At 40.9% G+C, this 12,746-nt stretch overlaps 2 protein-coding genes across 4 annotated transcripts in view; one reads left to right on the top strand and one right to left on the bottom strand.

The window, feature by feature from the left end:
* plcd1.S (phospholipase C delta 1 S homeolog) overlaps positions 1–6,215 on the top strand; it is a 53,901-nt gene extending 47,686 nt beyond the window's left edge. For both annotated transcript variants that reach the window (XM_018268984.2, XM_018268983.2), the window contains exons 12-15: positions 49–227; positions 1,469–1,601; positions 3,276–3,425; positions 3,660–6,215. In XM_018268984.2, coding sequence (XP_018124473.1) covers positions 49–227; positions 1,469–1,601; positions 3,276–3,425; positions 3,660–3,757 — 560 coding nt within the window. In that variant the 3' untranslated portion in view covers positions 3,758–6,215. The remainder of the gene's footprint in view (positions 1–48; positions 228–1,468; positions 1,602–3,275; positions 3,426–3,659) is intronic.
* A 3,148-nt stretch (positions 6,216–9,363) lies between these two features.
* The window catches only part of vill.S (villin like S homeolog), a 39,318-nt gene continuing 35,935 nt past the window's right edge, over positions 9,364–12,746 (bottom strand). For both annotated transcript variants that reach the window (NM_001086147.1, XM_041567070.1), the window contains exons 19-20: positions 12,317–12,586; positions 9,364–10,173 (exon numbers count right to left, since the gene is read on the bottom strand). In NM_001086147.1, the coding sequence (NP_001079616.1) occupies positions 10,060–10,173; positions 12,317–12,586 (384 nt within the window). In that variant the 3' untranslated portion in view covers positions 9,364–10,059. The remainder of the gene's footprint in view (positions 10,174–12,316; positions 12,587–12,746) is intronic.

Raw genomic sequence — 12,746 nt, 5'->3', positions numbered from 1 at the left:
ATATTATCTCTGCCTATGGACTAACTGGAATTATTCTCCTTTCGACAGTGGCTCTAAATTTCCAGACCCCCTGTGCAGAGATGGACGTGTATCAGGGCCGATTCCAGGACAATGGAGCGTGCGGTTATGTACTAAAACCCCAGTTCCTCAGACAGTCAGACTCCAGGTTCAATCCCAGGTCCATCCAGGATGGAGAGTGGTGGACGCCCAAGAAGCTGCACATTATGGTAACTCTGTACTTTTGCCTTTTGATTCCAGTCTGTAATATAACATACAGTCATTAACCCCATTTGATTGTGAGGCTCTATGTCTACCGGATCCTCCCTCTACTGAGCCTCCAGTGATGCAGGTGTCATAGGTTGCCCAACCCTCTGGCTCTGGGTATTAAGCTACAGTAATATTGTGCATGGAGGGCACACAAGATTGGTCTTAATAAAGGATAAGTAAACCTTAAAAATAAGCGAATGTAAAATTAATGAGGGGGATATTCTAAGCACTTTTGCAATGTACATTCATTATTTATTTATTTGTTTTAATTCCAAGATATTAAAGGATACATGTACTGTTAATATGAATGAATTTTGTTACAACAGCGCCACCTGCTGGTCATTTTCCCACCAGTCTGACCAGCAAGTAGTCAAGGAAGAAGTTGTCAGGAGAAATAAAGAGGCTGCTCTGATGTTCTTCTGCTTAGGAAAAATAATAGAAACCTTTCTCAAATTTTTCCTAAGCAGAAGAATATCAGAGCAGCCTCTTTCTTTCTCCTGACAACTTCTTCCTTGACTACTTGCTGGTCAGACTGGTGGGAAACTTACCAGCAGGTGGCGATGTTGTAACAATTCATTCATATTAACAGTACCTGTATCCTTTAATATCTTGGAATTAAAAATACATAAATAATGAATGTACATTGCAAAAGTGCTTAGAATAGCCCCCTCATCAATTTTACATTCACTTATTTTTAAGGTTTACTTACCGTTTAAACAGAGACGATAAAGACTGTCACTTCTGCATTTGTGGTTAAAGCATAAAGTATCCCCTGTAAACAAATTGTCATCAATTCTTTATTGCTCGTGTTTTAAGACACTAAGAAAATTAGAAAATGTGACGCTGCTGATGGATAACATTGAAACGACAGCGCCACCTGCTGGTCAGATCTTCCAACCAGCCTGGAAATTTCAGAAGAAGAAGAGCAAAGTCTTCTGAGGTCGCTGTGCTTATAAAAGTCTCATCAGATGTTTCCCTAATGTTTTCTAAGCTGAGCCACCTAACAAGATATTGTCCATCTTCTGAAAATGTCTCCCCACTCTCAGGCTGGTCGGAAGAACTGACATTTTGCTATAGAAATATTACTGACCCACCAATCCCTCAGCCCTAGCGGAGGCATTAACAGTAAAGCTACAGATATAAATATATATAATGTCTCATTGAGCCTGTGAATAATATTCTCCTCTGGCTGTTTGTGCAGGTGATCTCTGGGCAGCAGTTGCCAAAGGTGAACAAGAAGCCGAGCTCCATCGTGGATCCGCTAATCACAATGGAGATACACGGGGTGGAACGGGATAAGGGCCGTAAACAGACGCAGATCATGAAGAATAACGGTAGGAAATATGTGGGAAAGCGTTGAGCTGAGCGCATTAACTACAGCCATAGGTTTAAAGCAGGAGTCCCCAACCTTTTTCACCTGTGAGCCACATTCAAATGCAAACAGAATTAGGGAGCAACACAAGCATGAAAAAGTCCCTTGAGTTGCCAAATAAGGGCTGTAATTGGTTATTTGGTAGCCCCTATGTGGAATAGCAGTCTACAGTAGGCTCTTCTTGGCACAATAACTTTTTTTATGTAAATAAAACTTGCTCCCAAGCCTGGAATTCATAAATAACTACCTGCTTTGAGGACACTGAGAGCAACATCCAAGGGGTTGGAGAGCAACATGTTACTCACGAGCTACTGGTTGGGGATCACTGGTTTAAAGGAACAGTAACACCAAAAAAATTTAAGTGTTTTAAAGTAATGAAAATATCATGTAGTGCTGTCCTGCACTGGGAAAACTTCAGCTTCAGAAATTCTACTATAGTTTATATAAACAAGCTGCTTCTGTAGCAATGGCGGAAATTGAAAAAAAGCTATATGGCACAGGTTATATAGTGGATAACAGATAACACCATTATGTTCTACAGAGCTTGTCTGCTATCTGCTGTGTAACCTGAGCCTTTTCTCCTTTCAATGGCTGCCCCCATGGCTACACAGCAGCTTGTTTATATAAACTATAGTAGTACTTATCTGTTATCTACTGTGTATCCTGTGCTTGAATGGCTGCCCCCATGGCTACACAGCAGCTTGTTTATGTAAACTATAGTAGTACTTATCTGTTATCTACTGTGTATCCTGTGCTTGAATGGCTGCCCCCATGGCTACACAGCAGCTTGTTTATATAAACTATAGTAGTACTTATCTGTTATCTACTGTGTATCCTGTGCTTGAATGGCTGCCCCCATGGCTACACAGCAGCTTGTTTATATAAACTATAGTAGTACTTATCTGTTATCTACTGTGTATCCTGTGCTTGAATGGCTGCCCCCATGGCTACACAGCAGCTTGTTTATATAAACTATAGTAGTACTTATCTATTATCTACTGTGTATCCTGTGCTTGAATGGCTGCCCCCATGGCTACACAGCAGCTTGTTTATGTAAACTATAGTAGTACTTATCTGTTATCTACTGTGTATCCTGTGCTTGAATGGCTGCCCCCATGGCTACACAGCAGCTTGTTTATATAAACTATAGTAGTACTTATCTGTTATCTACTGTGTATCCTGTGCTTGAATGGCTGCCCCCATGGCTACACAGCAGCTTGTTTATATAAACTATAGTAGTACTTATCTGTTATCTACTGTGTATCCTGTGCTTGAATGGCTGCCCCCATGGCTACACAGCAGCTTGTTTATATAAACTATAGTAGTACTTATCTGTTATCTACTGTGTATCCTGTGCTTGAATGGCTGCCCCCATGGCTACACAGCAGCTTGTTTATATAAACTATAGTAGTTTTTCTGAAGCAAACAAACCATTTTTACCAGTGCAGCTCAACGCTGCATTATATATTAATTACTTTAAAACACTTTACTTTTTTGATGTTACTGTTCCTTTAAGGGTAGATTGTAGCAGGGCCAGTGCCCTCCCTGTGTTCCCCTAAAATCAGCCTTATCAGTAAATGACACAATAGAGACCCAAATTCCCGCGTCAGCGTCATGTTCCGCTTCTTCCCGCCAGGCTTCAACCCAACATGGAACGAGAACTTTGAGTTTGAAATCGATGTCCCGGCGCTGGCCCTCCTGCGCATTGTGGTGGAAGACTACGACGCAGCCTCTCGCAACGACTTCATTGGGCAGTTTACGGTTCCTCTGACCGGTGTCAAACTGGGTAAGTGTCTCGCTGTCGCCCATTTGCTGGAAGAGATCTAAGGGCCCCCAAAATCAATTAGGTGTCCCCCCTCCCCCACCAGCTCCGACTTGTCTGAATGACAGTTTTGAGAATAGTCCAACAGGCCCTGTACTTTACTCCCTGCAAAAATCTGTTGTTGCACTGACCCCCCTGCCCTTTAGAAATTACATTTGTGGTGAATTTGACCTTTAATCGTTTTTTTTTTCTCTCTAGGTTACCGTCACATCCATCTCCTGTCCAAAAACGGAGACCAGTACCCCTCTGCCACCCTCTTTGTGCACGTCATGCTGGTGGAGCAGAACAAATCCTGAAATCATTCCCAGAATTTTAACATTTTAAAATTCCAAAAAATGTGACAATTTTAGGCTATAATGTGTCTAGTGACAGTTGGAATTTGATCTTATCCGTTTTATCCTGCTTTTAAAAGTTTTTAGTTTTTTTTATACTTGTTTTTAGATTTGGCGAAAACCCAGTTTTACCTTTGAAAAGCCAGAAAGGTGCGTCAAACGTTAACCTTTAGAATAACGAACGACCTGCCTTTTTGTTGCTGTTGAATTAGAGCTGATGCATCATTAGAAGTGCTGCTGGGAATTGTAGTTCAACATTGTGGAGGCTGCTGCTTTTATATCTCTCTTTTACATCATTTCTCTTAGTGAACTCATAGAAGTGGAGCGTTAATTCCCACTAATTGCACATAGGTGCGACTTTACTGTAGCAACCAATCAGCTGTTAGTGCCCATCTTTAGAGAAATGAAAGCAAAAACCTGATTGGTTGCTGTGTTCCAACACTGTGTAATTGTACATTAACACTCCCAGGCATTGCTGCTTGTGCCTAAGTTTTACCTATAATCAGGGACAACATGAAGTACCTCCCCCTTAGGTGCAACAAAACCAGTAGCAAATAAGATATTATAGGGGTCATGTAATAAAAGGCACTAAGTTTGCCCAGGAGCAGTGACCCATAGCAACCAATCAGCAGGTAGCATTTACCGTTCACCTGTCTAAAAGCGAACATCTTATTGGTTGCTATGGGTTACTGCTCCTGGGCAAACTTAGTGTCTTTTATTACATATGGGGGATACGTTTTTTAACACTACTAATAGAATGAATCGGATTGGACACGGTTGGTAGAAAATTAAGTCTTTGAGAAAAGGGAAGTCTTGGGATGTTTCTTTGCTTACAACTGACCAGAGAAACATCGGGTGACTCTTCTCTGCTCACTAACTTCATTTTCTGAGCAACATCACAAGACTTTCCATGATCCACTAATGAGTAGAGGGGTTATTATACCGGGTTATGCCCAATAAGGGCCAATCAAGACACTAGTTGGGGCATGGACAGCTGACTCTGAGCTGACTGTTAAACACTGGTCAGGAGTCTCCTGGTTCATAAAGTTTATATAGAATAGAATATACGTGTGTTGCACATGCAGAGATTCTCTTTGCCCTGTGGGGCCCAGTACAAGTAGGGGGGCCCTTGTGATTTAGTGGATAGTCAGTACCCCAGTAATGATGGGGCCTATAGAGTTGTAGTATTCGGTCTGTGCTTATTGGAGTAACTGGGACACTCATTTCTCTTTCTTTAATCTCCAGTTTATTATGTCTCTTAATGTTCTTGCCCAATGTAAAGTTGGTCGGACTCCATTTGGGCCACACGGCTAAATCTGAAGCAAACTAGGAGGGACCGGCAACAACACCTTCCTTTTTTCTGATCTGCCGACCCCTCAAATATCAGTAGATTTCATTCTGTCCGTCTGTTATCAGATAGGCTTGTAGGACAATCAGTTCAAACTACCCTTGGCAGAGGGGTTTTACATGGCCAGACAGTCAGGAATCAGGGTTGAAGTTGCCAAACGGCCTATTTGCCCTTTATTTTCTTAGAAAACACCCATGAAAAAAAAAAAGCCTAGCACCAAGATTTTTATATTTTTAGTTTCTCTTCTGGTCATACACTTTTTAAATGTACATAGTGATGAGTATTTTATACCCTCGTTATCTTGGATACCACCCTGCGTCCCCAGGATACAGCTGTGCCTTTAAATGAGCAGCCATTAAATGTCCCCCTCCATAAATCCATTAGATACCTCAGCTCTAATCTCTGATTTCTGGGCTCTGGGTTCTAATCTCTGGGCTCTGATTCCTGGGCTCTGATTCCTGGGCTCTGATTCCTGGGCTCTGATTCCTGGGCTCTGATCCCTGGGCTCTGATTTCTGATCTCTGGGCTCTGATTTCTGATCTCTGGACATGTTTGGAGGCATCTCCCTACCTTGGCTGGAGGTCTCTGCTATGGCCACCAACCATGGAGCCTTATCCTTCTCTATGTTTACTGTTTGTATACGAGGAGAACGTGCAATGAAATATGCGGCTATTTTAAGAATAACCTTTTATATCGATTTTTTTATCCCTTTTGTTTAAAGACTGAATTTGATGTCATGGTCCTTTTGTGGGTTGTCTTCTCCTTAGGCTAAGAGCAGATTCGGGGAGATTTAATCACCTGGCGACTAATCGCCTCTTCCGCAGGGCGACAATCTCCCCAAACTGCCCTCCGCCTGCTTGAATGAGAAAACTCCAGCGCAATGCACTTGCGGCGCTTCGATTTCCGAAATCGAAACGCCGCTAATGCATTGCGCTGGCGTTTTCTGCCCGAATCTGCTCGTCTGCCGCTGCCCTTAATTGAACTGAAGGCTCATGTTGCCAAGATGTTGTTATTCATGGATGTTTCCATGGAACAACTGAGAAACACACTTGGAAATAAACACATTGGACTGGTTGTTCCGCCTCTTCGTTATTTTGCCTCCCGTAACCTGATGCAGTTAAATGTCGCTACGTGGGGATCCAGTATACGCACACAGGGGGCACCAGTTGCACAGATCCAGTTGAACTGTACTATTCAAAGCATTTCATGGAAAGTTTGGGTTGGTTTGTTCCATTCTAGGCATTTATTTGCATTGGGCCCCTCCATGGTTGCTCAGATGATCACTCTATGCAGTGAGGATGGGAAAACACCAGCACAAACACCATTCCAAGCCCCCTTATTTCTGTGCAGAACAGCAAGAATTATGGGAAACGAGTTGCTTAGTTCTCTGTTAAAGGGTTTGTTCACCTTTAAATTATCTTTCAGTATGATGTAGAGAGGGATATTCTGAGACAATTTGCAGTTTCAATTCGTGTTTTTTGAGTTATTTAACTTTTTAGTCGGCAGCTCTCCAGTTTGAAATTTCAGCAGTCTGGTTGCTAGGGCCAAATTCCCCTAGCAACCATGCATTGATTTGAATAAGAGACCGAATATGAATAGGAGAGGCCTGAATAGAAAGATGAGGGTAAAAAGTAGCGATAACTATGAATTTGTAGCCTTACAGAGCATTTGTTTTTTTTTAGATGGGGTGATTGACCCCCATTTGAAAGCTGGAAACAGTCAGAAGAAAAAAAACTATAAAGAATAAAAATCAAGGCCAGTTGAAAAGTTACTAAAAGTTTTCTTAAAGGTGAACTACCCCTTTAACTTGGGGTACCCAATAGACTGACACCCATAGGGTTGAACCAAATATATAGTTTCTCTTTATATTTCTATTATATATTATATGTACAGTTACATTCAGAATAATATCAGCCCAACATCCTAACCTGATCAATCACTGGTTTTGGTAGAAATTCTATATCCGTAAAATGGCTCATTCCAGACATTGTTCAGAAAAACAGCCACCTTTGATTAAAAAGTTGATTGGAGAGGGGAAAACATGTAAAGAAGGGCAGAAAATGAGAGGCTGCTCAGCTAAACTCATCTCAAATGCTTTAAAATGGCAACAAAACCTGAATGACGTGGAAGAAAATTGAAACGGACCATTGGAATGGATAGAAGAATATCCAAAATGGCAAAGACTCAGCCAATGATCAGCTCCGGGAAGAGGAAAGAAGGAGTAAAGTTCCCTGTGATACTGTTACAATTAGAAGGGACTATGTGAAGCCCCTGGAAAGTCCCATTGTTGGAAAAAAGACGTGCTGAAGAGCTTACAATTTGCCAAAGAACATATTGACTGGCCTAAAGAGAAATGGAGCAACATTTTGTGGACTGATGAAAGTAAGATTGTTCTTTTTGGGTCTAGGGGCCACAGACAGTTTATCAGACGAGCCCCAAATACTGAATTGAAGCCCCAGTACAGAGTGAAGCCGGGGGCACAAGTATCATGATTTGGGGATGTTTCTCATACTATGGTGTTGGGTCTATTTATCTCATACCAGGGATCATGGATCAGTTTCAATACATTAAATACTCGAAGAGCTCATGTTGCCTTATGCCCATAAATGGGGGTTTCAACAAGGCAACGAGCCCAAACTCACCAGTGACTGGTCAACATCTTGGTTCCACACCAACAAGATTGACCTTAATGAGGGGCCCAATCCCCAGGACTTTCATCCAATAGAAAACTTGTGGGGTGACCTCAAAAATGGTGTTTGTGAGGCAAAAGCAAGAAATGCAGGAGAATTGTGGAAGAGGTTGTTGGAAGTTGGTGGAGTCCATGTAACACAGATGTGCAGCACAGAAACACTGTTATACAACTTAATATTAGTTCCGTCATTGAAAGGAAAGTAACAGCTTGAGACATGTTTCCGTTTATACAGTGAATGAGTTTGGAAAGAAAAATGAAGGGACTGCTATTTTTTTGGAATATTCCATTTTCTTCACTTTCTGTAAATGAAAAACACAATTCCATCCACTTTTCTTCCTGTTTTGATTGGGAATAGAATGTGCAGAGTTCCCAATTCATTTGCCTGGATGGAAATAAAAGGATTTTGAGATTTATTCACTTTTTTTTAAGCACACTATTATTCTGAACACATCCGTGTGTCCAAGCTTGGCTTGTAATTCAATTTGTTTGGATGATTACTCCAGACTTGAGATATGATTGGCTGATGGGATGGGCGTCATTGTCATTGACTCTTCCCTTGTAATGGGCTCATTGATCAGACCAATGGCATTTAGTCATCTATATATTTGGGCAAATTGTACATGATCTTGTGCTCTTTTTCTGCAGTGCCTTCTTCTAGGGCCACATTGACTCCATAGTGACTATATGTCACCTTAGCATTTTTTGTGCCCCAGGTATTCCCTTGTACTAAGCACAGGGCCGCCATTAGAAATCACAGGCCCGTACAACAAAATTTTCTGGGCCCCGCCCACACTAGCGCCTAAGCCCCACCCCAGATCCCGCCCACTCCACCCAAGCCCCATCCCGCCCAAAGACCACACAGACATCAGCGCTAAAAAAGTAACCCCCCCCCCCACACAAGTTATAAAAACCTATTGATGGTCAGGGTCCCCTTATAAGTTAAAAAAAATAAATTGGTGGCAGGGCCCCCCTTACAAGTTATAAAAAAAAATTGGGGCCCCAAAAAAATTTTTTTTAAAAAACCATTGGCACCAGGGCCCCCAAATTTTTTAAAAAAAAAAAATAAAACATTGGTGGCAGGGGCCTATGGGATATTAAAATAATACATTGGTGGCCAGGGGATTAAAAAAAACAAAAAAAAAACCCCACATTGGTGTTCAGTAGAATTGAACTCGTGGCTTCAGCACTTCAACTTTGCCTCCTTTCGTGACTTAGGGTCTTATCGCCGCTTTCTGCTCATAGTCTGTACAGAGAGATCCCATAAAACTATGGCAGCATAGGTATTCCCCTGTACTAAGCACAATTCAGCAGGAACAGTCCCCTAAGTTTGCTCATAGTCTGTACAGAGAGATCCCATAAAACTATGGCAGCATAGGTATTCCCTGTACTAAGCACAATTCAGCAGGAACAGCCCCTAAGTTTGCTCATAGTCTGTACAGAGAGATCCCATAAAACTATGGCAGCATAGGTATTCCCTGTACTAAGCACAATTCAGCAGGAACATCTGCATTAGAAATAAAACCCAAACTCTGTTCTCAAAATGTTTTATTCAATCATATAATATTATAAGTACTGAAATAGAAAATTCAAAAGGATAACGTCACATTTAGCTCTAAGCATAGTCATGGTTTATTGAGATATTCCATGTATATTTGCAGCTCTACCCAAGAGCACGAGTGGGATCTGCCATAAGTCTTTGCTTTATGGCATTTCCCGTACTCAGATGAATGACGCCTCTAAATGGATAACAATGGCCTATAAATGTAAATATGAAATGTAACGTATGTTCCGCCCTCATACCATGTGATGCCTGTTACACCTTCTGTTTTATAACGTCTCAGCTCAGTGTCTCAGGCTGGCAAATAATATTATTATTAAAAGAATTGGCAAAGGAGTGACCCCACACATAAACTCGATATATTATTAGACTCATTTTGTACTTCGCTGCCTGACGATGTGTAGTGACCCTTTCAGCTGTGGAAAATGGCTCCACACATAGAGAATCTAATGGCAGCGCTGCTCTCAATCCCGCCTCCTCGGCTCCACCTACCAACATCCAAAAACAAAATGGCACCCACCGTGTCAGGAATCCTCACACACTTGCACAGGGTATAATGCATAAGGGGAAGGCGGGATTTCTTGTAAATAAACGTATTTCAGAAACTAGGGGGCGGGGCCATTAAGTTCTTATTATTGGCAAGAACCGGAGTCGTCAATGGAATTTCTTTAGAACAGGCCGTATTGCTTCTTCAGGTTTTGTTGCTTCCATTTTGGCAGCTCGTAGAATTGTGCTTTAGGCATCCCCAGAATGGCGGCGAAGTCTGCGTCGGATAAGTACAGCTGGGGAGGAAGAGGACGAAGAAAACATTTTTAGATCCACCAAATATAGAATTTCGTACAAAAGATTTGTCCGAATACTAAACTCTATCTGAGCCCTAATTGGCAAGTTCAAATCAGACATGGATCAAAAACGATTAGATTTAAACTTTGCTGCTGGATTATTTAAAATTCAACAAAGAGAAATAAAAAACAAAAAACATTGCATCAGGCACCAACAATGAATTTCACTATAAATATCACATTCCGGGGCTGATTGATTCGATTTGACTTGGAGTTTTTACCGCAAATTGAGAAAGTCACGGCAGGATATTTTCTAACCCATATTTCTTTTCTGAACATAAGTTTATGAGATTTATCGATTGCAAAAAAAAAATAATCTCTCAACTATTAATACAAAAATTTGTCAGTATAAATTTTGGGAACATTTTTGCAACTGTATTATTTTCCCCAAAAAGTTGAATTTTAAAAAATGAATGGAGAGACAAGGTAAGGTTTATATTTTTTTTCAAGTCTTCCTGATTCATTCATTTTTGTTTTGTAAATGTGCGGCAGTTTAAAAAAAAAAATTGTTGTGGAAATCAACAGGCAAAATAGTATTGCCTTGGGCACTCACTCCATTGAGCCTTAAAAGATAAGTAAACCTTAAAAATAAGTGAATGTAAAATTGATGAGGGGGCTATTCTAAGCACTTTTGCAATGTACATTCATTATTTATTTATTTTAATTACAAGATATTAAAGGATACATGTACTGTTAATATGAATGAATTTTGTTACAACAGCGCCACCTGCTGATCATTTTCCTACCAGTCTGACCAGCAAGTAGTCAAGGAAGAAGTTGTCAGGAGAAAGAAAGAGGCTGCTCTGATGTTCTTCTGCTTAGGAAAGATTTGAGAAAGGTTTCTTATTGTTTTCCTAAGCAGAAGAACATCAGATCAGCCTCTTTCTTTCTCCTGACAACTTCTTCCTTGACTACTTGGTGGTCAGAATGGTCAGAAAATGAACAGCAGGTGACTGTGGAACCTGAAACCTGCCAGGCTTTTAATTTTTTGGTCGGGGGAAAAAAAAATCCTGCTTGGCAAGACGATGAGGTTTTTGGATCAAGAAATCACACGAGTTTAGGAACTATTGCACATTTCTGGTAACCGAAGGCTTGAGCATGGGAAAAAACATTTTTTTCAAAATGAATCAGTTAATAGTGCTGCTCCAGCAGAATTCTGCACTGAAATCCATTTCTCAAAAGAGCAAACAGATTTTTTTATATTCAATTTTGAAATCTGACATGGGGCTAGACATTTTGTCAATTTCCCAGCTGCCCCTGGTCATGTGACCTGTGCTCTGATAAACTTCAATCACTCTTTACTGCTGTACTGCAAGTTGGAGTGATATCATCCCCCTCCCTTTCCCCCCCCCCAGCAGCCAAACAAAAGAACAATGGGAAGGTAACCAGATAGCAGCTCCCTAACACAAGATAACAGCTGCCTGGTAGATCTAAGAACAACACTCAATAGTAAAAACCCATGTCCCACTGAGACACATTCAGTTACATTGAGAAGGAAAAACAGCAGCCTGCCAGAAAGCATTTCTCTCCTAAAGTGCAGGCACAAGTCACATGACTTGGGGCAGCTGGGAAATTGACAAAATGTCTAGCTCCATGTCAGATTTCAAAATTGAATATAAAAAAATCTGTTTGCTCTTTTGAGAAATGGATTTCAGTGCAGAATTCTGCTGGAGCAGCACTATTAACTGATTCATTTTGAAAAAATTTTTTTTTGCCCATGACAGTATCCCTTTAAATAGGACCCTTGGTCTCTCTTCATGCAGGCGTCGAAGTCAAATTTGGTGGGTGCTTCCTTTGCGTGTACAATTCATTAAAGTTAACTGTCTTTCAAATTAACCAACTCTGACACTACGCTGCATGTAGAGAGACGGCGGATAGGAAGAAAAGAGACAGAGATTTGAAGGGATAATATTAAGAATGTTTCTTATATTTGTGAGATGACATTTATATATAACATTTTCATGTCATATCCCTATCACTATGATCTGATTGTACAGGGTTAAGGCAAATCCTGGAACTTTAACAATCATCATCACTTAAAGGACTTAAGAATAAAGAGAATATTCCCTGTTAATGAGTTTACCTCCTTCTTGGTTGGATCCACTCCATCGGGCAACTCTTCTGTGGTCTTGTTGATGAGGAAAGATCTATCAAACCATTGGTTGCCGTTGCTCTCTGGCAGGGGCTCAGAGTTCTGTTTGACTTGGCTCGGAGCCTGGGTTCCATTGGTCGTTGCCTGGTGACTGTTGTTATATTGCAGATTCTCTTGGCTGTGGGATCTGTACATGGGTATGTTGACATTTTCAGGGGCATTGCTCGTGCTCTTCTTGTTTAGGTTGGTGTTTTGTAGGTCCTACATGAAGTCCAGCAGAGATTAGCATCTTGTTAACAGCAATGCAAATAATCGGCCTAGTTATATTATAATAAGTATAATAATAAATATAAATAATTATTTCTCGACATGCTCCATAGAAACTTTGCACGAATAGAGAACCAAATACAAACACCAATTA

This window comes from Xenopus laevis, chromosome 6S (genome assembly GCF_017654675.1).
Source record: "Xenopus laevis strain J_2021 chromosome 6S, Xenopus_laevis_v10.1, whole genome shotgun sequence".
Taxonomy (NCBI): Eukaryota; Metazoa; Chordata; class Amphibia; order Anura; family Pipidae; genus Xenopus; species Xenopus laevis.
This window is presented reverse-complemented; position numbering and strand designations above follow the sequence as displayed.